General features: G+C 38.9%; 1 protein-coding gene across 2 annotated transcripts in view; it reads left to right on the top strand.

The window, feature by feature from the left end:
- Positions 1–11,144, top strand: part of GluClalpha (glycine receptor alpha 1) — a 119,918-nt gene extending 108,774 nt beyond the window's left edge. For both annotated transcript variants that reach the window (XM_071595140.1, XM_071595139.1), the window contains exons 9-10: positions 1,598–1,822; positions 9,804–11,144. In XM_071595140.1, the coding sequence (XP_071451241.1) occupies positions 1,598–1,822; positions 9,804–10,079 (501 nt within the window). In that variant the 3' untranslated portion in view covers positions 10,080–11,144. The remainder of the gene's footprint in view (positions 1–1,597; positions 1,823–9,803) is intronic.
- The last annotated feature ends 10,091 nt before the right edge of the window (positions 11,145–21,235 follow it).

Raw genomic sequence — 21,235 nt, 5'->3', positions numbered from 1 at the left:
CACAGCATAAAATTATGGGGACGCGATCTTTTTAATATTTCATAACTAAACATGGTGATCTTTCAGATCGAGGTCATATTCTAAGACGAAAGATTATTATGCTATTGACGGTTCCTGCATATAGTATATGTTGATACCTAGTGGTAAGGTTTTGTTCCCGATGACCTTTTGAATTTTTTTCGTTTCACCGATCTGCGAGTACAGTACTAATTAACCTACACGAGTTAACAATCGGTTACAGTTTTTGAACTACATAAAATTGAACTTGTACGAAAATAGTGTAATGATCAACGCATCTCAAGTAGTCGTCAATGTATCAAATGAGATAATCAGAAAGTTTTACACTATAAATATATTTTGTAACACTTGCGGTAATAATATAATTTCAACAAATCACATGGATGAACTAATTTAAAGTAGTGATTCTCCAACCTTTTCGCTTAATTAAAAGGAATATTTCTATTCCTGTGGACGAATATTAGATAAGCAAAATAAAATGCAAATCCACGTTGATAAAAATGGGATAACTTACTATCGTATTCATAAATAATGCGTTATGAACTCTCATTCCGAAGCCTCGAGGAGGGGACTTGATTGTTATAACGACGATAGAATGGAAGATGTATTATTGCTGTGCAAGTCAATCCTCACATGCCGCCAAATGATTCGGTGTCATTCTCTGCCAGGAAATGTCTATTTATAAACAGGTTTATCAATTGTCAAGCGTAATTTGTAAAAGGAAAGTAGAATGATAATAAGATAGTTATTTAAATTTTCTGTGATTTTTCACCTTTTTTTTGTGGTTGTCATCAAATGTGGATGCATTACATCTAACTTAATCTTGTTGTCTAACCTAAGTTATAACTTTTATAATTAGCAGTCTAAGGTAAAGTGTAGGCTTTGAAATATTCCTTCAATGTCTGAAAATAAAAGGTGGTACATTTCCCCGAGAAAGCGAAGCTATTTCCGATATGTATTGACTTTAAATAGGTAAATTTTCTTAATTATATCACATTGAAATCATATAAGTTTATAAATCTATGGAATTTTATAAAGCCTAGAGCTGTGCCACGTTCACATTATTTTTCTGTAGATATCCATATCTAAAAATGTCATAACTTCATTATATCAAAATTGAAAAATTGCAATCCATTCAGTGTAGTGATTTAAATGTCTCCAAATGGTAAAATGTAAGCGTTTCTCTACCACAGTGACTTGAAAGTCAAACTATGAAGTAACTGCATTCAAGCTTCACTTATTTGGGTTCATTTCAAGTTTTCGGTTTAGGGTTTTCGTCTTTCGTTATCAACTTAATTGTGTATGAATTTAATTTCGCCTAATCGATGCTTATCTAGCTTAAATAACCTCCGAAGAAGCACGTTAAATGCTTAGATCGCATGATAACGCTCGAAGTAATAAGGACGAACTTCGCCATTATGATAGTCCCACAAAGACGCTAATACAGCAAATGGAATTCCTCCCGCGACATAGGTTCGTAAAGGTCCAACCGCGTCGACTTGTGTTCTACCACCCCGTCCCACCTAATCTTCCTTTTTTCTATTCCCCCCCGCCTTCCTGGTGCCCTTCCACGACGCAGGTGTGCTTAACGTTCGTGTTCGGGGCGCTACTGGAGTTCGCGCTGGTGAACTACGCTTCCCGCTCTGACATGCACCGTGAAAACATGAAGAAGGCCCGGCGGCAGCAGCGTGAGTGCGAGCAGATGGAGATGCACGCGGCAGCCGTGGCCGCGGCCGAAGCGGCCGCCGCCGCCGCTAACATGCTTGAGGAGGGCGGCCCCGCCGGCGCCAACTCCTTTCCAATGGTAAGGACAACGACAGCCCCCAAACCAACCACCCCCCACCCTCGAGGGAACTCAACTCACTGTACTCCCTAGTGTTGACAAATTTCGTGTCTCAAGATTCGAGGGTACTCATTTTTAGATCGTGTCACACGGTACTTACCAATCTACTTTCGACCATTGATTTGCATTAAGGCAAACTTCTGTAATCTTTTGTTTTCGACGATATGCTGATTGAAAAATAATGTTGATTCCAGCGCAACAGTTAGTACTTTGTCTCTTGTAACGCCCCTTGTACAGCTGTGAACGGTATGTTGAAACGCTCCTGTGATTGGTGACCGGATTCAAGAATTGCATTAGAAATAAGAATCGTATCGATTTCTGTTTCCAGGACTGAAAATTTAATTGGACTCATTTATCGAATACGAGCGTCTCTATTTTTCGGTGGAGTTTTAAGAGTTCTGAATTCATTATTGAAATTCATTACTGAAATATTCGTGTTAATCGGCCGAAATGGACGGACGATTCAATAATATCATAAGATACTACGCCTGACGTACCTCTCTGTGCAATTATTACACAGATGACGCTAAATTTGCAAAGTTCATTTTAAAAATTAAGTCGAAGTTAGTTTTGAGAATAATTTGAAAGTTTGCACGGTTGTTAGTTTTATTAATATGGAATTTAATTATGCAAAACCTTAGTCTTAATAAGAATTCCAAACTGGATAGAAATGATAGTTTTCCATATTTTAAGTGGTGATGTTATCATTTCGATGATACTCTCATTAATATTCTTTGTTCCATGAAATATAGGTGTTACATTTATTTTTCTTTATTTGATAATTCAATATGAGTTCGGAATTATTATATGAAGGCATAATCATTTTTGTAATCATGATGATATTATTCTCTATCGATTAACATATGGTAATTTCAATTTTTTTTATCTTATTAATTATTATTTGCCTTATTTTTTCGGTAAAATATCTTTATCTGGACTACACATTACAGTGGTTTTATCTCAATACGTAATTGGTTTTAATTACTATTCAATCACTTTGGTCAATAACCTTGATGAACTAGAGCGGTAATATATGATACTCGTTTAAAATTTCTATTTTTTTAAATTATCATTTAAAATTGTAAAATGCAATAGTTATTGAAACTAAACGTTAAAATAGGGCATAAATCAATGTATGTTCTAGTTGAACGGTATAGGGTCTCAGTAAATGTTTCAACAATACTCAGTCGGAAATTTTTCAAACGTGTAATTAGACTCTAACAGGAGGTATGTTGGAAGAAGAAAATTTGAAAATACCTCCGCAGTTTCATATTTATCAATAGTCATTATTGTTTATTTCTCTTTATTTATAACAAATTGAATTTATTTAAAACTAATTTTTTTCTCTCTTTTAGATGAGTCTAAGAGTATGTTGAATGACAGGCAAACAGATTCATTATATTTGTTTATTTATAGCATAAATTCTACGCAATACATTTCTTCATTATTGAGGGGTTGATGAATGAACATGAACGAATAAAAGAGTTAAAAAAATAAAATTGATACTTAATTTGCAAGGAAATGTTTTCCTACACGGTTTAATGGGCGATGATTTTCAGGGTAATTTTTGCATCAGTCAAGGGGTTTAATAGAAATGTCCTATGACGGAGAAAGAGGAAATGGCTTGTTTTCTCAATGATTAATAAGTTTCTGCAACGGTTAAAGAAAGGAAACAGCTTATTTGTTAAATGGTTAATGAGTTCCGCCCGGGGTAATCTTTTTTGAGAAAAGGATTGACCCAGGACACGCGAAGTTAAGGGCTACTTTGAGTCACATTTGAGGCCTTAATGTTCGCATGCTATCCGCCAGATTTCACGTTTGGTTTCCGCTTTCCATAACTTCACTAGCATTTTATTATTTCTCCGTATCCTAACCTAGACAACCTCATCCACCTAGTCGTTTCATCACCTTACCACAAAGCCATGTGAAAATTTTGGATAAAGTTCGTATAATTCTAATTATTTGTTTATCTTTTCAATGGTAAAAATAGTTTTCGTTGAAAACACGACTCAAAATAATAATGAGAAGACAGAACTAAGGCTAAGGGAGCTTTTCACTTTCACTCTTTGTACTCATAAAAATATTTTTATGGTATACTCACCTTTAATCATTTGTTTATTTGAATTGATGAGTTGTCAAACATTTACCGTCGTTCAGTGTAAATAATGTAACTTTTTGATTGTGGTGGAGTTTCATTTTATAGGAAATCAACAATTACTTGCGTTATTTGTGAATTATAAATGCAAAATGGCACCTTAAAATAATTGGCCGTCACTAAATATATCTTCATACAAATATTTATCCACGCAAGTTATTTTTCAATTGGACACTCACGTGTGTTATTGTCTGCTATGGTTCATGAACACCAGAATGACTCGTACGCAACTTTTTCCCAGGAGTTGGACGATAGTAGAGTAACATCTGGTTCTTTCCAAAACCATCCCTGCAGTATGTAGGATGTATCACTTCTACTATTGTTTATTATCTGACAAATTCGCTACTGGAATGAAGAATATTTCGTAAATTAATCTAAAAATCAGCGGAACTGACTTCATTTTCTCAAGCTGGAAGCGGAGTGATAATTCACTCCGCTCACTGTGGAAATTCCTAAAAATCTATTTCCCGAGTTCGAATCCTAGCAATGGTAATATTTTCATTTCAGCTTTAATGTGTATATCACGTATTTTCAGAGCATTAATACTTCTATCAGTGGCTTCTTAAAACGATGTAGATCCCTGGGAGTATTTACTCACTGGGTACGACCCTCTTTCTCCTCCTTTCCATTTTACTTCCCTAAAGATTTATCCCAAAATACGCACTTTCCCCGTACTCGTACCCTAAGGGCACAAATGACCTCAAGTTCCGGGCGCCTCCGTTAATAACCACTCATCCGGGCGGACTGTATCAGTAGCGTTTTTACAACATTTTTCTTTGCTGAAATTGATTTTGCACTCAATTTATTCCCTTATTAGGTCCATGTGTTTATTTATTGAAATAAACTCAACAATTGAAACTTACAAAAATATCCCTAAGATATTTTTTTATTTTATTTATTGCCAATAGCTATGATTCAAATTAAAATATCACAACTTCGAATTTTATTCGCTTAATTTCCAGATATTATGCATTCTGTGGGAATTCAAGAGATAAAAATTACTTTGCGTTTTAATGAATGAAAAATCGTTTAATGTACGCTCATTTTTGAACCCATACAATACGCTTTTATTCATTTGTGAGTGCCCATGAAATTTTGAATTATGAAATTGATTGGAAGCTTATAATGGATGCATAAATTTGTTTAAGCTAGCAGTATAAAATCATCATAACCAATTATTTTTTTAAACGCATAACCTTCAATTGCGTCATGCGTTTCGTATAGATGCTTGGCAGAATATTTCTTGGCAAAACATATCATGCATATTAAATTTGCAATGCGTTATTCATTAATAGATCTTGAGTTATGCAATGAGATCTATCAATTATTTAAACAAAGAACATGCAGCAGCTATCGTTAGGTTAAAATTGCTCGGACGCTTTCAAAAGGACAGGGAAACTAATTTAAAGTAGCTCCGGCCTAGCAACTTGAATTTGAACTATTTTCTTTATCTTCGTAAATATAAAAATAAATAATCTATATATATTATATACTGCATCTTTACAAGTATAAATAATAATGCACTAAGATTATGCTAGATTGCAATAGATATTAATTTACGACCGTGTTACATTACGCGCAAAGGTGTATCATGACTTAAGCTTCCATCTTGGTGTATTTCTTTCTTTCAAAAAGATCAACTTATAATTATAAATATTATCTATTGTACGACGAATTGAACTACTCGTATACATAATTTCCAAATCATTAATCATCAAATGCAATTAATTATGTTTTTCCTTCTTTTGCTTTAATTTTGTCAAATTTCCGTTCACTGTAAAAAATTTGCAGTTGAAATATGACGTCATTTTCAGCTGGCGGGGAAATGTTTCAAAACTTAAAATTCTTCATTATCTGCAAAACCAACTCTATTTGTGTTCATATAATTGCTATAAGTGCTAACATGTGTTCATATTGTATCAACATGATGAAGAAAGGTCAAGTAATTTAATTCTCTCCATTCTTTCTTTTTCTTGACATCTAGAATATATTTTCCCAATCAAATGAACGTATTTTAGATATTAGTTGGCAGTGCCCCATGAGAGTTAAACGCCTGTGTCAATCAAATTTATTTTGAGTGACACAATCTTTTATCAGTTTATCGCTTCTTGAGTTTTTCACGAGCATGAATTTAGAGCTAATGTGCCGAATATCTGGTATTTGGCACATTAGCTCAATTAATTCGACAGGCAGGTAGAAGGTCCCGCGTTCGGATTCCGAGTATATCAATATTTTTCATAAAAATTTGCTTCTCCTCCTTCTTTTCGGTCATAAATTTGCTAACGTGTTTTCCATTATCCTGTACCAAATATGTTTTTACTCTCCTACAAATGATTATTTTTAACGCCATGATAAATTTTCAACTATGAAAACCACTTTTCCCTTCTCAAAAATTATAATCTCGTTAATGGTGTCGCATTGCAATTGATTTTCATTTATGCTTATGAGCACTAACTTTTAACCATCGTTGAGAGTACGTGACCGTTGCGGTGATATTTGTCACCCTATTTGAAGTATCCACCTCCTTAGTCTTGTCCGTGTTCTTGAAGAAAAGCCCAATCGTTGATGTCGACCGATTGTGGATGTGAATACTAGATCAGCCACCTTGTTCCTGATTTTCAATGATTTTACTTTTCATTTCTACTGCTCTATTTTATTTTGATTCTCTCATGGCTTTCTTCTTACAATTCTCTCACGGCTTTCTTCTCTTTTTCGAGGTCAATTTTTATACTCCGAACAAAGTATTATTCAACTTGGCCCAAAAATCACTAATAACATGTTGGAACACTAGTTAGGAAATATGTGTGACCACTGGCGACGCAAAGATGCTAGCAGAACGAGAGCTGGTGACAAACTACTGTAGCAAGCGTGCAATGAATTCGGCGATTCCCCTGCCATCGTTTCTCGTTAAGCAAAAAGTCGTTCGTCAAGTGAGTCGTTTACAGGACCAATATTTTTTGTTTATTATGCAAATCACTCGCTGCACGAGGCTCCACTGCATATGTGTGTTTGTGTGTGCACACATATACGAGGCTGTTCAAAAGTATCGCGACTTTTGTGTTTTTTTCAAAAATTATTTATTTATCCATGAATATCTATTCTGTCCCCTTCAGAGTAATTCCCATTATACACTTGTGCCAACGTTTTTTCCAATCCTCGAAGCACTTCAAAAAATCAATTTTTGTGATCTTGTTCAGCTCCTCCTTCGATGCAGACTTTATCTCGTCAATCGTAGCGTAGCGTCATCCTTTCTTGCGTCTCTTCAGTTTTGGGAACAAGAAAAAGTCACTTGGGGCCAGGTCCGGGGAATGCGGTGGCTGCGGCAGCATTAGTGCGTTGTTTTTAGCCAAAAATTCGCGCGCAAGTAAAGATGTGTGAGCAGGGGCGTTGTCATGGTGCAAAAGCCAATTTTTATTCTTCCACAAATCCGGGCGTTTGTGGCGGATTGCTTCGCACAAATTGCGCATAACTTGCAGGTAATATTCCTTATTTATCTTTCTACCCTGTGGCAAGAACTCATGATGTACCACGCTTCTGCAATCGAAGAAAACTCTAGGCAAAACTTTCACATTCGGCCAAATGTGCGCGCTTCTTCCGGTCTTGGCTCGTGCTGCAGCTTCCATTGGGATGGATGATTGAGCTTTAGTTTCCACGTCATAACCATAAACCCATGATTCGACACCAGTTATGACTCTGTGGAGCAAATTTGGGTCGTCGCGGAAAGCGTCATTAGCAATGTTAATGCGTTGCTTTTTTTGGTCGAAATTGAGCAATTTCGGTACGAATTTCAAGGCAACCCGTGGTCTGTCTAAATCATTGGTAAAAATCTCACGAGCCAATTGATATGTTTAGGTCCTCAGAAACTTCTCTAACGGTGATTCTAATGCTATTTTCTTCACTTCATCAATGTTTTCGTCTGTTGTTGACGTGCTCGGGCGTCCGGCACCCTCTTCGTCCTTCACATCTCCACGGTCCTCGGAGAAAATTTTGTACCACTGATAAACGTTGCTTCGGTCCAAGGTAGCTTCTCCATATGCCACAGTCAACATTCGGAATACGTCCGCGCACTTAATTTCGTTTTTCACACAAAATTTGATACAGATTCTTTGATCCATTTTTTGGAACAGGCATAAATCGAAGACAAGCCAAAACACGTCCTACCAAAACTGCTGTCAACAACTGAACATTCAAAATGACCGAACTTTTCGGCATAAGTGAGAGACATAAGTACCGCCATTACGCCACTAAAAAATCGAAAATCAAATATACGTAACCCGCGGAAATTCAAAATTCGCGATACTTTTAGGCAGACCTCGTGTATATGCATACACACACACATTTACACTTCCCTTGGGATCAATATTTTTCTGATTAATCAAAGATTACACACCTCAGCTCACATTGAGCCCACCTCAAACACCAAAGCCTCTAATACACCAGCTGTCTACCATCGTACACTAAACGCTGTCTTCGCGTACTCATGCTCCAACCGCGGTCACCAAAGTTATCTGATGTATTGAAACTGATAAAGCACTTATCTTAATACCCTACCATTCCAAAATCCACACCAGAGCCTCACAATAAACCTGAATGTAAAACAAATCCCATCTTCGCCATTCCTTATCTCCCTGCTCATCTTACCGATTCTCTCCCACCCCACGGTACTCCCTCATGCACATCACGCAATACAATCTAACTGCAAAATCGGTCATTCTTCTTCGATAGGTTTTGCACTAATTTCTCCCGACATCAGTATCAACAATAACCACCCTTTATTAAACACTTCTTCCGTTATAGCCTATATCAGTCCTTAAAAATACTCCCTCTGCAAAATTGAAAGATTGTATTAATGTGCATAATATTGCCTACCTTCTCCCTTCAGACTCACCGCTAAAACTCAAAACCCTCGAGTTGACATGCATCTGGTTCCTGGCAACCTACTCGGACCCAAGGACGAACCTTGCTCACTGTGGTGGTACACCCTTCTCCCTCCCCATCAATCCCCACCCCTGACGACCACCCCCAAAAACTTCCCACTCCCTTACCCCTATACTACGCCTGTCTTATCCATCATCTATATCGTCATTTTTCTTCCTTCCGCTGAGAAAGGTGCCACAGAAATATTCAAAAAACAAAACTGAGTTTCTTTCCCTATTTTGTGTTTATAATTTTAATTTTCGATCTCTCGCTTGTGACTGTTTTGTGAGAATTATAATATATGTATATGTGTATATATATATATATATATATATATATATATATATATATATATATATATATATATATATATATATATATTTATATATATATAAACACAGATGTAGATTTTTAGAATATAGAGACACAAAGAAAGGACACTCACAATTTGTTATTTTACGTTTCGACAGCACGGCTGTCGTCTTCAGAACGATGATTCTGAAGACGACAGCCGTGCTGTCGAAACGTAAAATAACAAATTGTGAGTGTCCTTTCTTTGTGTCTCTATATTCTAAAAATCTACATCTGTGTTTTTATATATTTGTGTGTCGCCGAAGAGCGTTCCATTTCGAAGATATTATATATATATATATATATATATATATATATATATATATATATATATATGTATATGTATATATATAAACATAAGTGTATATATATATACATATATGTATATACATATATGTATATACATATATATGTATATATACATATGCATACATATGTATATATATATGCATATATATGTATACATATGTATAAATATTATTGTACATATACTTATACACCCATCTCTCTCTTTGGCAGAAGCCCCTGGTCCGACACCCGCACCTCCACCACCACCCGGACGCGACCGAGAAGGTGGGCCGCGGCGGGGGCGGCGCCGGGGGGCCGTGTGAGATCCACATGGCCGGCCCGCCCTCCAAGCGGAAGAACTGCTGTCGCACGTGGCTGTCCAAGTTCCCGACGCGCTCCAAGAGGATTGACGTCATCTCACGAATAACGTTCCCTCTGGTGTTCGCCCTCTTCAACCTCGTCTACTGGTCCACGTACCTCTTCAGGGAGGAAGCGGAAGGGGAATAAGCGTAGAGCAGACTTTTATGCGGGGAGGAAGGAGCGAGCGAGAGAGAGAGAGAGCGAGATGGATAAAGCGAAAGAAAGGTACCGAGAGATCGAGTAAGCGAAAGAGAGAGAGAGGATAACGTGGAGACTTTGAAATCGTGTACAGACGGGCTCGGGTCAAGTGAAAAAGGAGATGGTCTCCCGCTTTGAGGAATTGAGCGATGCTTAACAAAGAGGAAAAAAATAATATATATGTATGTATATATATATATATTGAGAGTAACGGGATTGGGAAACCTAGAAAGAAAAATGTATATGTATACTTAAATATATATATACATATTAAATTGCATGCTTATATATATATATAAATACATATGATAAAGCGAGAAAGGGATAAAGAGAGAGATAGAGTGTAGGTGTAAGAGTGGGCACGTTTTGAAAAGTTTTATGTTTCCTCCCTGGAGAGGGCGGGGATCTGGAGATGGAGTGGGAGTTGAGTGATGTGAGAGAGAGCAAATTTAAGAGAGCACAAAGAGAAATTTGCAGAGGAGGAAGTGCGGGGGGTGGTAACCGAAACGTTGAGAGAGGGAGGAAGAGGGAGAGGAAGACGGCAGAGTGGGAAAGAAAGGAAGAGTGAAAAGTCCTCCAATGGAAAAACGGCCCGGGCCGACCACTCGAGCACGGAAGGCCACCATTGTCGCCGCATGTCGCCCAGTGTCCCTATCCCCCCTCCCCTAAACGCCGAAGCCGGTATCTTCCGTACCCCTGGCCGCCCAACCCTCATCTCCCTCCGTCAACCCCCGTCCCACCACGACCCAGCGGAGATGTAATGAAACCAAAGTGTAAGCGTCGGCCGGAGTGGTGAGGAGTAGTGCTCTCATCGACGGTCCGTCGTCCCCGGGGGGAGTGGGGGGAGTGGAGTAGTCGAAACCCGAGACAGCGCGCGGGACGTCCAGGTCCACCGCGGCTCAGGGAAGGTGGCGGGGTCTCTCGAAAAGGGCGAGTTCCTAAGGGTTGGTGGTGAAAAGATTGCGGAGGAAGGGAACTGCAAAAAAAAACTACTCGCGAGAGCACGCCCTTTTTGCTCCCGATGTCGGGGGAGGGTGGATAGGGGGTGGAGGGGGCGTAAGTCGGGGGGCCCACTGCTGGAAGGTGTAGCATGGATGTGTGTGTATGTGCGTGTGCGAGTGTGCCTTTGTTTGCCTTCGGGAGCGAATGTGCGTTTGGAGTGCGCGGCCGGTGTGTGAGGGTGTGGTCCTCGTCGAAGTACTATTTTTTTTCCACGGGAGATGAGAGGAGGGTAGACGGGTGATGGAGGAGTTCGAAAAGGGTCTCCGCGCTCCCCACCTCACACCCTACCCTGGTTCGCCCGAACACCACGGCACTTCAATGGGGGAGGGGTCTCCTTAAACCCCCTCACCCCCACCCACAGCCGTCGCCATCTGAAAGTCTCCCACCCCGACCCTCTCTCACGTCGCCATGTACGTGAAGAACGACTCCGAAAGGCATTCGCACAATGGGAACGGGGAGAGAGACAGAATCAACGGGGACCCACTTGATCCACTCGTCGAAGAAGGGATGAAGGGACTATATATACATATATGTATGTATATATATATATATATATATATATATATATATATATATATATATATATATATATATATATATATATATGAATAAACACAAACACTGACTCGAGGATGTGTTGGGCGTGTGTGTCCTTTTAGAATCTCCAATTTTGCATTAAGGTAGCCAACCATACATATTTCTCCGAGCGCGGTGGAAGCACGGACTCCGGCAGGATTACGTCTGCGGCCCGCGTTTCTACTTATAATTTTACGAATACAGTGTGTATGATTGATGAAGTGGTTTACTCGATGGTATTTATATAACGAGGGCTACTCTGGGACGAACAAACTCAGAAGAATGAAGACTGTGTGCAATGTAAATAGAGAAAAGTGTGTGATAGTGATTTAACGATCGTTAAAAAGATCCTAAGGGATGAGATAAATTTTAGAGAAGTTTTCAGTGCTTTTAAAGGAAAAAGGGGTTAGGTCGAAGGTCGTGTTATGGTTAAGCCAAAGACAAAAAAAACATTATCCCTCGACTTTGGAAACTGCACGAATCGGCCGCAGCCTTTGACTTGAACTTGGAACATTCACCCAAATTCAATATGCTTCAATTGAAAAAAAAGAGTCGAGACGGTGAAGGAAAAAACTTTATTCTCCTAACATGGGACTGCTTCCTCGTTTTTTTTCGGAGACAACCACAATCTTACTCAGCTTGCGTGTTTTCGAAGATGCCCGCTGCGCAAACCTATAAATATTCCTTTCCGAATTCTTTTTTGACACTTTATTATTACGAGTTAGGTGCGAGGGTAAGGGACAGGGAGGGTAGCATTTGGCGTCCACCCCAAGCGCGACCCAATCCCTACTTCCACCCCGCGCCCCGGTTGCTGTTGCACGCACGAAACGTTTTAAATGGCGGTGCTATATACATATATAAAACATGTTCCCCTTTTCCCCCACCCAGCCATCCCCTCATTTAAAAAAAAAATCCCCACTACGACAACCGACCATTAAGTTCGGCCTCCCTCCGGGTTCCTGTTTTTACTCAAAACGTTTTTTACATGCACCCGAAGGTCTCCTCAGCGATTTAAAGGCCTCCTCCTCTCCGTCGGGACGGCGTAACTAATTCCCCTCCCCTTTCACCCGCTCGCTCACGTCGAGAACTCCGTCGTTCTCCCAGTTCACCATTTGGCGCAGTAGCCCCTTCTCCGCCGCCCTGCTTAGCTAACCCTGCTCGGGGACGACTTCCGTGGGCCCAATATCCCTGTTCCACCGCCTCCCGGTGTGATCCGAGCCGACCTGACGGCGACGTCGCTGGCCCAAGAGGCGAGCCCCGACCGCAATTGATCCGTACGGCGGGCCTACAGATCCGTACGGCGGGACCTGTATGTAGGTGTCCTACCGAATATGGGCGATTGAGTTCGTCCCGGACCGAACGAAGGGGATGGAAATAATATCTCTCACCGTCGGGGGTAGATTTCGACCCACTTGAATACACTTCGATGTCAGATTCGTCTGAAAAACTACGTTTTGCCCTAGCAAACTTAACCGGAGGGCGTCGCAGTCGGCTCTCCTCGATCGATTGACGTTCGACTTAAAATAATCCGTCTGTTCCAAATTATCGACCATTTAAACTTGGGCTTTGCATGCCATGAGTCCCTCCTTAAAAACAAATATAATAAATAAATATATATATATATATACATATATGGCTAGTGAAAACTATTCCTCTGTGCTTCCATTGGAAAAGAGAATGTCTCTTCAGAGGGACGCTTTTCATTTTCAAAATTCATATCTCTATCCTGATTCTCTATGGTTCATTGAGCGTTTAATGTCTAATAAAATCTTTCTTAGGAATTTCTCCGAGGCTAATCATTGGTCTTACAATTTTTGGGAGCGGGTGTCGTTCAAGTGGAAAGCGTCAGTGAAAAGAGGTCTCGAGGAAAAGGCTAGCCTCTCCTGAAAACAGCATAAATTGATGTATGGTCAAGCCCTGGCGTAAATTCATTTGAGGAGCGGTTAATAATTTTGAATGCTGGAAAAAAATACGCCCTTTTAGGTTTTTTTAGTCCTCTTTAGGCCTCTGATTATTTATCGTTAACTCTTATTTTTCATTTCCTTGTGAGGAAGATCAGTTAGAGGTATCGCGGTATGATCATTTCCGAAAAAATAATCAAAAGTTCTGGTGAGCTCACACCTTGCACTAATTCCGAAGATCAAAGTGCCCTTCGATTCGTTTGGGATCCTTGGGGAAATGTCCCTGTTACTGTTTTTGCAGGCCGGGAGGCTCGGGAAACGAGTGAGAGGGTTTTCAAATTCTTGAAATGAAAAATTGAAAGAAAATATTGCGAGCAGGCCGGGAGGATGAAGGGAGATAACAAAATGGAGCGGAAGGTATTTACAGCGTTTAGGGAACGATAATGCACAGCTCCAACCGGTACTCGACGGTAACCCATAAGTCTGGCACTTTATGCGTGCAAAAACGACGGAGAGGAGGCATGAACTAATTACAAATAACATATACATTAAATAAACTTCAATCAGTGACAGCAAAAAAAAATAGGATCATTTTTTTTCTCGCTTTCCGACAAAAACCCACTGCCAATTTCTTCTATACTACTATATTCATTTTTTTAAATTCGTGATTGGGGTTAAAACACTTGACCCAAATAAAACCCCTGCTGTGAGATATCGAAGGAATGATAAACCGTGACATTGCGTGGATACGGACGGAAATTATTTTTTCTGACTTCGACCGGAGGAGACAAACGGACGCAATACGGTGAAGGGTCTCTCGTGGAGATGGCGTTGCGTTGCGTCGTGTCGCGTCGCGTAACGTGGCGTCACGTCGCTATTCATTACTTCTCGACGCGTAATAATCGGAGAGTTTAGACCCCACCGTTGCGTTGCGAATCTCATTTCGATCCGCACCCGTCGTGGCCAATTTTCCACGGCGACGGTGCTTTCCCGACTGGGCGAACAGATTGAAAAGAAAAAAAATCGAAACAGGAGCCGTACGCAAACTCGCGACTGACGACGCGGAGGAATTTCGAGTTGAAGTGAATCCCGCAAAAACGGTCAAAGACTAGAACAAATTTTGAAAAAAAAGGAAAAAAATCATTGCGTCTACATAGGTGGATGAAAGGCATTGTATACATAATATAAATATACATATATATCTATATATTGCATCAATTGTTACTGCATTTATACAAACGCTGGTGTGAATGCAGAATTTTATGTCAATTTATAATTTTTTACGTGATGTCCGAATGAGGCTTGGTGTATGATGCTGAGGCGACACGAATTTGCGAGGGTAAGGGAAATAAGGAATAATATATACCCTCATCTTCGGCGTCCCCAACATCGACGGGACGTCCCTTATCGCCACGAGTGACCCAATGAAGCTCTGGAGGCTTGTTCGTCTGTCTGCCTGCGGCGAAGCTCCACCAGCGTTACCGTGGCGTCGGTAACGGCTACCATCGACGAGAGGGCGCGTCTGCGGCGCTTTCTCTCTCCGCCGTCCCTCCCCGTTGATATTTTGACTTCAAGCCTTTATTAAGTCACCGCTATCCAGTAAATAAAGCGTGGGAGAGATCTCAAGACAGCTGTGGGGGTCATTGTGGGGACGGAGGAAGGAAAGAGAGGCAGGGATTTAGGGGTGCGGCGAAAGGGAGGAATTTGTGAGCTCGATGAGGGGGGATAGGTGGCAGAAAACGGAGAGAGAGAGGGTTGAGTTGTGAAGGGTGTGCGAGTTTAAAAAATAGTGCTATGATTTCTAGGCATAAAAAAAAACATTGATAAACAGGGTCATAGGTATGTGTTAGGTGACAAAACGTTTTCCGTAAAAAAAACGACTTTATGAAGAAAAAAATGCTTAAAAAAGACATCCCTAGGAAACAATCATAAGGTGTTTTATAGAATTCCAATAGTGATGAGGTGGAGAAAAACACATGCTCAAATCATGTAACCTGTAAAAGGTTCCGGAAGAAATGGCGAGGTTTCAATATAAAATGAACTGAAAACACATAATTAATGTAAGTTATATTCACAAAGAAACGATCATACTTCAAGAAACGTGTTAAAAAATTTAAAAAAAAATATTTTAACCATCGGAAGAAAATTAAATAAGAGGTGAATTAAATAATATTGTTATTAGCACATATATCTATATAATCTATGATAGAGCACTATATAAATTATTTAAAAGAAAAACTATTTAACACCGTTTTCTTATGTATGGAGGCATGTAATATTGCATTTGTACAGTAGCATGTTATAAACTGTTCATAAGCAAAGCAGCCCGGTGTGAAGCTTTCTTGAAGATGTGCGCTATGGGGATAACATTTGGAAATGGAGATATATATATATAGTTGGGAATAGATACTTAAAAATATTTAACTTAAAAGGCGTGTCTCACTTAATGGATCACTGGTGGTACTATTCGGTTGGGACATGTATGAGTGGGTTAAAATGCGCACTTACTAAAACTATTAAAAATTCATTGGCAAAACATTAATACGTTAACAAATAAACATGTATCTTAATCATCTAAAAAAAATCACACAAAACCTTGAACGGTTATGGGGGTTCTCATTCGTACCATTTCTACCTTCTCTTCACTCGCGTTAAAATGAACGTTCGAAAAAATAAATATGCATACATATATATTTAAAAAGGTGGACGCCTCGGTTGCACAAATAATGAAAAGAGCGTTTGTGTACACTGGATTGTGTCGATCGACTTTTAAGGGCGAAAACTCCGAGGTACTGTTCTCAGCGGGCATTGTTAGCTCAGTATTATCAAGATGGCTTCCGTCCGAGCTGGCAAACATGAGGGGGAAAAAAAGAATCATTTTAAGAATTGAGTGTTCCATTTGAGAAAATGGTTTTATAGACAATGCACAGTGAAATACATTTTCTTGTCAGATGATATTGTTAGAGTTTTAAAACTGTATGCAAAAAAAATAAAAATACGGAAAAAAAATATCACGTGAGCTTTTTGTGATGTGCACTGTTGGAATTTAACTCCCAAATAATTAAACCAACGACGCCGACGAGGACTGCATCAGTACAACTCATTCAAACATTCAGATGTCTAGCATTTCATAACCCTAAGACCATTGATATATTACAGTAAGAGTGGCCGATGATTTCAAAGATTATAGAAGTACTCATTCTTTTGCCTGTGACAGAGTTAGCTCTGATCGAATCATTACCACTTGGTCAAGATGGCTGTCGAAGCTAGTCACAGGCACTCTAGTCAAAAGACAATACATAAATATCTTCCGCACTTATTTGTTGTACTCTTTTCATTATATGTTGAGCTTTCAGTGTAGCGTTTTGTAGTTTTGTTCCTTGTGAAGGTGCTGAAACAATTTTTAACGTGGAGACTTTGTGTTCAATGAATAAAGCATGGAAATATCTTCCAGTGGTCATTATTCAAACAACAGCTCAAAACTGAATTATTCTATTGGAAGAGATGCTGAACTATGGTAGATGCCTTTTGTGTGAGGAAAATCGAAGGTCATTATGTTTGTTAGATCCATATCCAATGTGCAAAATTGGTCTAATAAAAAGTCCTTATAGTTTTAATATATCCATTTCATTGTTCTATACCAAATTTCTTGATAAGAAATTGGCCTAGTTAAAATATTTGATCATCATTAACAAGAAATTTGTATCCGTTTTCTTAAATAAAATCCTTCACTACGAAGTAATAGCTGATAAAAATCCCCTCTGATGAATTAGGATGAAATTTTTCCATCATGAATAGGTGTTCAAATATTTTCAATAGGTTTACAGCTCGTCAATATAAATGCAGGTAGATTGAGTTCCTGAATAAAAGCAAACGAATGAACCGTGATTGCTGATACGTTCTCTTGCTTGAATTGAACGGCGTGGCATTAGCAAGAAAAGCCGTAGTTTCATTAAAATTTATATTTATCTGTAAATCAAATGGGGGAAGAGATTTTTTCTTTTAGCTTCAATATTAAGAGCATCGTTTTTACGCACCTTAATTTCAAAAAAAAAAAGTTTACAATTGTCTATATGAAAATTGTAATTGCTTGCGTCATTGCTTGAATTTAAAATAAGGCTACGCTTGAGGAGAGGATGTCTTGGAGCTATGGATTTTACTCAGAAGAGCGACTATGAATACCAAGATCAAGGTGGGCACAGAAGGTAAGTCGTTTTAAAGCTTGTCTAAATGTGTTATATTATTTTTTCTTACAGATGACCCTTTGAAGAAGTAAACTCAAATAAAACAGGCCCTTTACCCTTGTTTATTTCCGTTTCTACATACGTACATATAAACACCAATGCGCATCAATACATGTAGAAACAAACATCGTGCACAACTATACACTGCAATAATCACCTGGGCTTTAGTTTTTGCGGGAATGAATGCCCTAATGCTTCTTTATCTCGAGCTTCATGACAGCAAGTGTACTATCAATAAAAGGTAATCTGCTCTTATTTAAGACACGTTTTGAACAGACTGCTAACATTCATTACGCATCTCGTGCACTTTATATTTCTTCGCTTAGAATGTTTCCACCTACAGTCCTTCTTCTATGAAGCATTTTCTCCTCCTGTCTCCATCCATTTTAGCGCAAATTCTCTCTTTAATGACTGTCTTCACCACTCCACTACCTATTACTATTACCTCTACCCTTTTTTCTGCCTTCTTTGTATTTCGCCTACAGCAACTTCTCTTTTTCCACATTATCTCATATCTAAAACTTGATCGTTGGCCTTCGCCATACCCAATTGATTTCTTACTTCGTCACCATGCCCATATTTCAAAACATCCATTCAGGACTCTTGCCTCAAAAGGCATGCTTTGGATGCTAACAGCGCTGCACTCATTACCTTTACTTAGATTTCCTTTACTTATTAATACAGTGAAACTATTTGTCATCTGTTCCCGTCCTCTTCTGAATTCTTACTTCACCAAGGTCATTCTTCTATTAATGCCCCCCTGCTATTCCTATTTTTCCCTCAAGAACATCCAAGTACTCCATGTTCTCTATTTTATTTCCTGTCACTCGAACGGGGTTAACTTGGCTTTCCTGCATCTCTAAAATCTCATTATGTTTTGTTCTCTTGTGGTTAATCTTCATTCCGTTCTTCTTTCATTGATATTTTTAAGATCTCAACGATACCAGCAATCTCTTTGCTCTCTGACAAATTATTGAGCGGTCACCTGTAAACTTGAACCACTTATTAATCACGACAACTGTTTTCATTTCCCCCTCAAACTCTTTTAACTCCACCTTCAGCATTCCCTTTGGATCGATAAGTACCGGCAATAAAGGACAATTCCGTCTCATTTAGCTGGCCATGGATGCCCACCTTAATTGTTCCACTGGTACTCTTGTTCACTCGCTTTTTGTGGTTACGCATTTATGTTATGGTTTTGAAAAATCCTCTTCTTCCTCCAGACTACTATATTCCGCAATACTTCCATCAACTTTTCCCGCGCTAAAATGTCAAACGCCCCCTCAATATCAAATCGATAAACGGGAAAACTCTGATTATATTCTATTGAACAATATAGCATGAGGTAGATAGATCTATGAATACAGCATGTATATAATTATTTTCCAGTCCTCATTGTTCTTTTCTCTGAAAGTTTATTATGACTTTTTACTATATTTAGTGATATGCCGTTTGACATTAAAAAATATGGTTGCGTCATCAAGGAATTGCTCCTGTACGTATACCAGATTCAAAACATTTAAAAGTTTTTTTAAATTTCTCTTCTTAAAGGACTTGTTAATAACTTAAAAGTATTCAAAATAAATAAATGTAAATATTCATGGATTTTGTGCATAAATAATGTTTTCTGACGGCTATTCAATGGGTAGCCCTTCTTTCTTTAATTGAAATCACTAAATATCATTTAATTTTCATTAATTTGAAAAGTTTACTACTCCATTTATTCAAGTGATAATGTTCAAGCGGTAAAAATGTGCTCCTTAGTTTAAATTTGAAAAAGAACTTACTGTCCTGACGTAGATCACGAGCATCCAAATGATGCCAGGAATGTGTGTACATGATGCCATACGTGGGTGATATAAGTGCTCATCGGTGTATACTACCTTCATTCATTACAAAAAACCCTTGTTCAATACTATAGAGTGAATATAATGTCCACTGAATCATTAAATAATGGATGAGCTTCAAACTAAAAAAGTTATTATTGCAAATGGGCACAGTTCCTATATGAAACAAAGTTTAACTTTAATTTTATATACTTTTTTCATGGCTTTAATATTTCTGCTAATTAAAGGCGTATTTTCTTGTAATCTTAAGTTGTGGCTAAAATTCCCAGACAGGAATTGCTAGGCTTTCGGTTCACTTATTCATAGTTTGCAGTCATTAATTTTAGTCTGAAGTGTGCGAAATATAATAATAATATTCTACTTAATCTGGAATTAAGAATGTATTTATATTATAATAGGGTCACAGTAGGGGGTCGAGCGTTGTACTACAGACCGGAGGGGTCGGGTTCGATTCCCGGGCAAGCCTCTTTGGGCACCCTCAGCTCCACCCAAGCTGTGTGATTTTTGGGTACCAAGTCTTCATGGGAAACCATAACCGGCACAGGGTAATGAATTAGTCCCCTTACCCTGACGTGTGCATTTCACACGCCGTCGTGCTTAGTACGGGGTGAACTCTACCATCACCTACCAAATCGATCTTCGGGTTGATTACTTTGTTTATGGTTTTATTATAATAATATCCTCTACCATATTTTAGCAGGTATTTTCAATAAATGTGGATGCATCATCAAAATCGATCTTATAACTACTTTTTTTTCATTCTAGTGTCCTACTTGTGAAAATTTAAGGCCAGGGATAGAATTGTGTTTATCCACATTTCTCTTTTTTTTCAGGCCATGTCTCGCCTGAACACCAAAAAAATTATGGAACATCATCTTTCATATATGGCTGGAATTAAAAGTATCGGAAAAGTTTCGGCGAAATAGGATTATTTCCGATATTGCTACAAAGTCTCAAAATTCTTCAAAGTAGTTCAATTCTTGAACGTCGACACACTTTTGTCAGCGACTTTCTCACGACTCGAAGGCTCCCTGGTAGAATTCCGGAAGGTCCTTAAGGTTACGCGAGCAAGCTTCTTTGACGGCACTCAGGGTCCAATGGTGGTGTCCTTTAAGGGTGTTTTTCTCTTTTGGGCAAGTCGGGACTGTAAGGGGGCTGGGGAATCGTCGTGACGCCGTTGCAGGTGTTCTAAAGCAAACCCTCGACTCTGCTTTTGGTCGTCCATCAAGACCCTCGGGACGAGTTGAGCGCAGATCTTTCGCATTGCCAAATTTTCAATGATAATGGTGTGCGTCGTCATTTTATCAATGCGAATACCAACTGCGATCATGGGCACACTTAACGACGGTCTGAATATATTGAATCACTCACATGTCAGAAAAAAATTGTTACCGATACTTCCTAAACAAAGCTTGTAATAACCAACCAAATTCTGAAAAAGTGCAATTCAAATATTTACTCCCATTACAAAATTAATAGGTAAACCTGTTTATTTCATTTTAATTTCCTCAGTGAATATGAATTTTAGGGTGAAC

The sequence above is a fragment of the Hetaerina americana genome, unplaced genomic scaffold, assembly GCF_022747635.1.
Source record: "Hetaerina americana unplaced genomic scaffold, ioHetAmer1.1.p SCAF_7, whole genome shotgun sequence".
NCBI classification, from domain to species: domain Eukaryota; kingdom Metazoa; phylum Arthropoda; class Insecta; order Odonata; family Calopterygidae; genus Hetaerina; species Hetaerina americana.
This window is presented reverse-complemented; position numbering and strand designations above follow the sequence as displayed.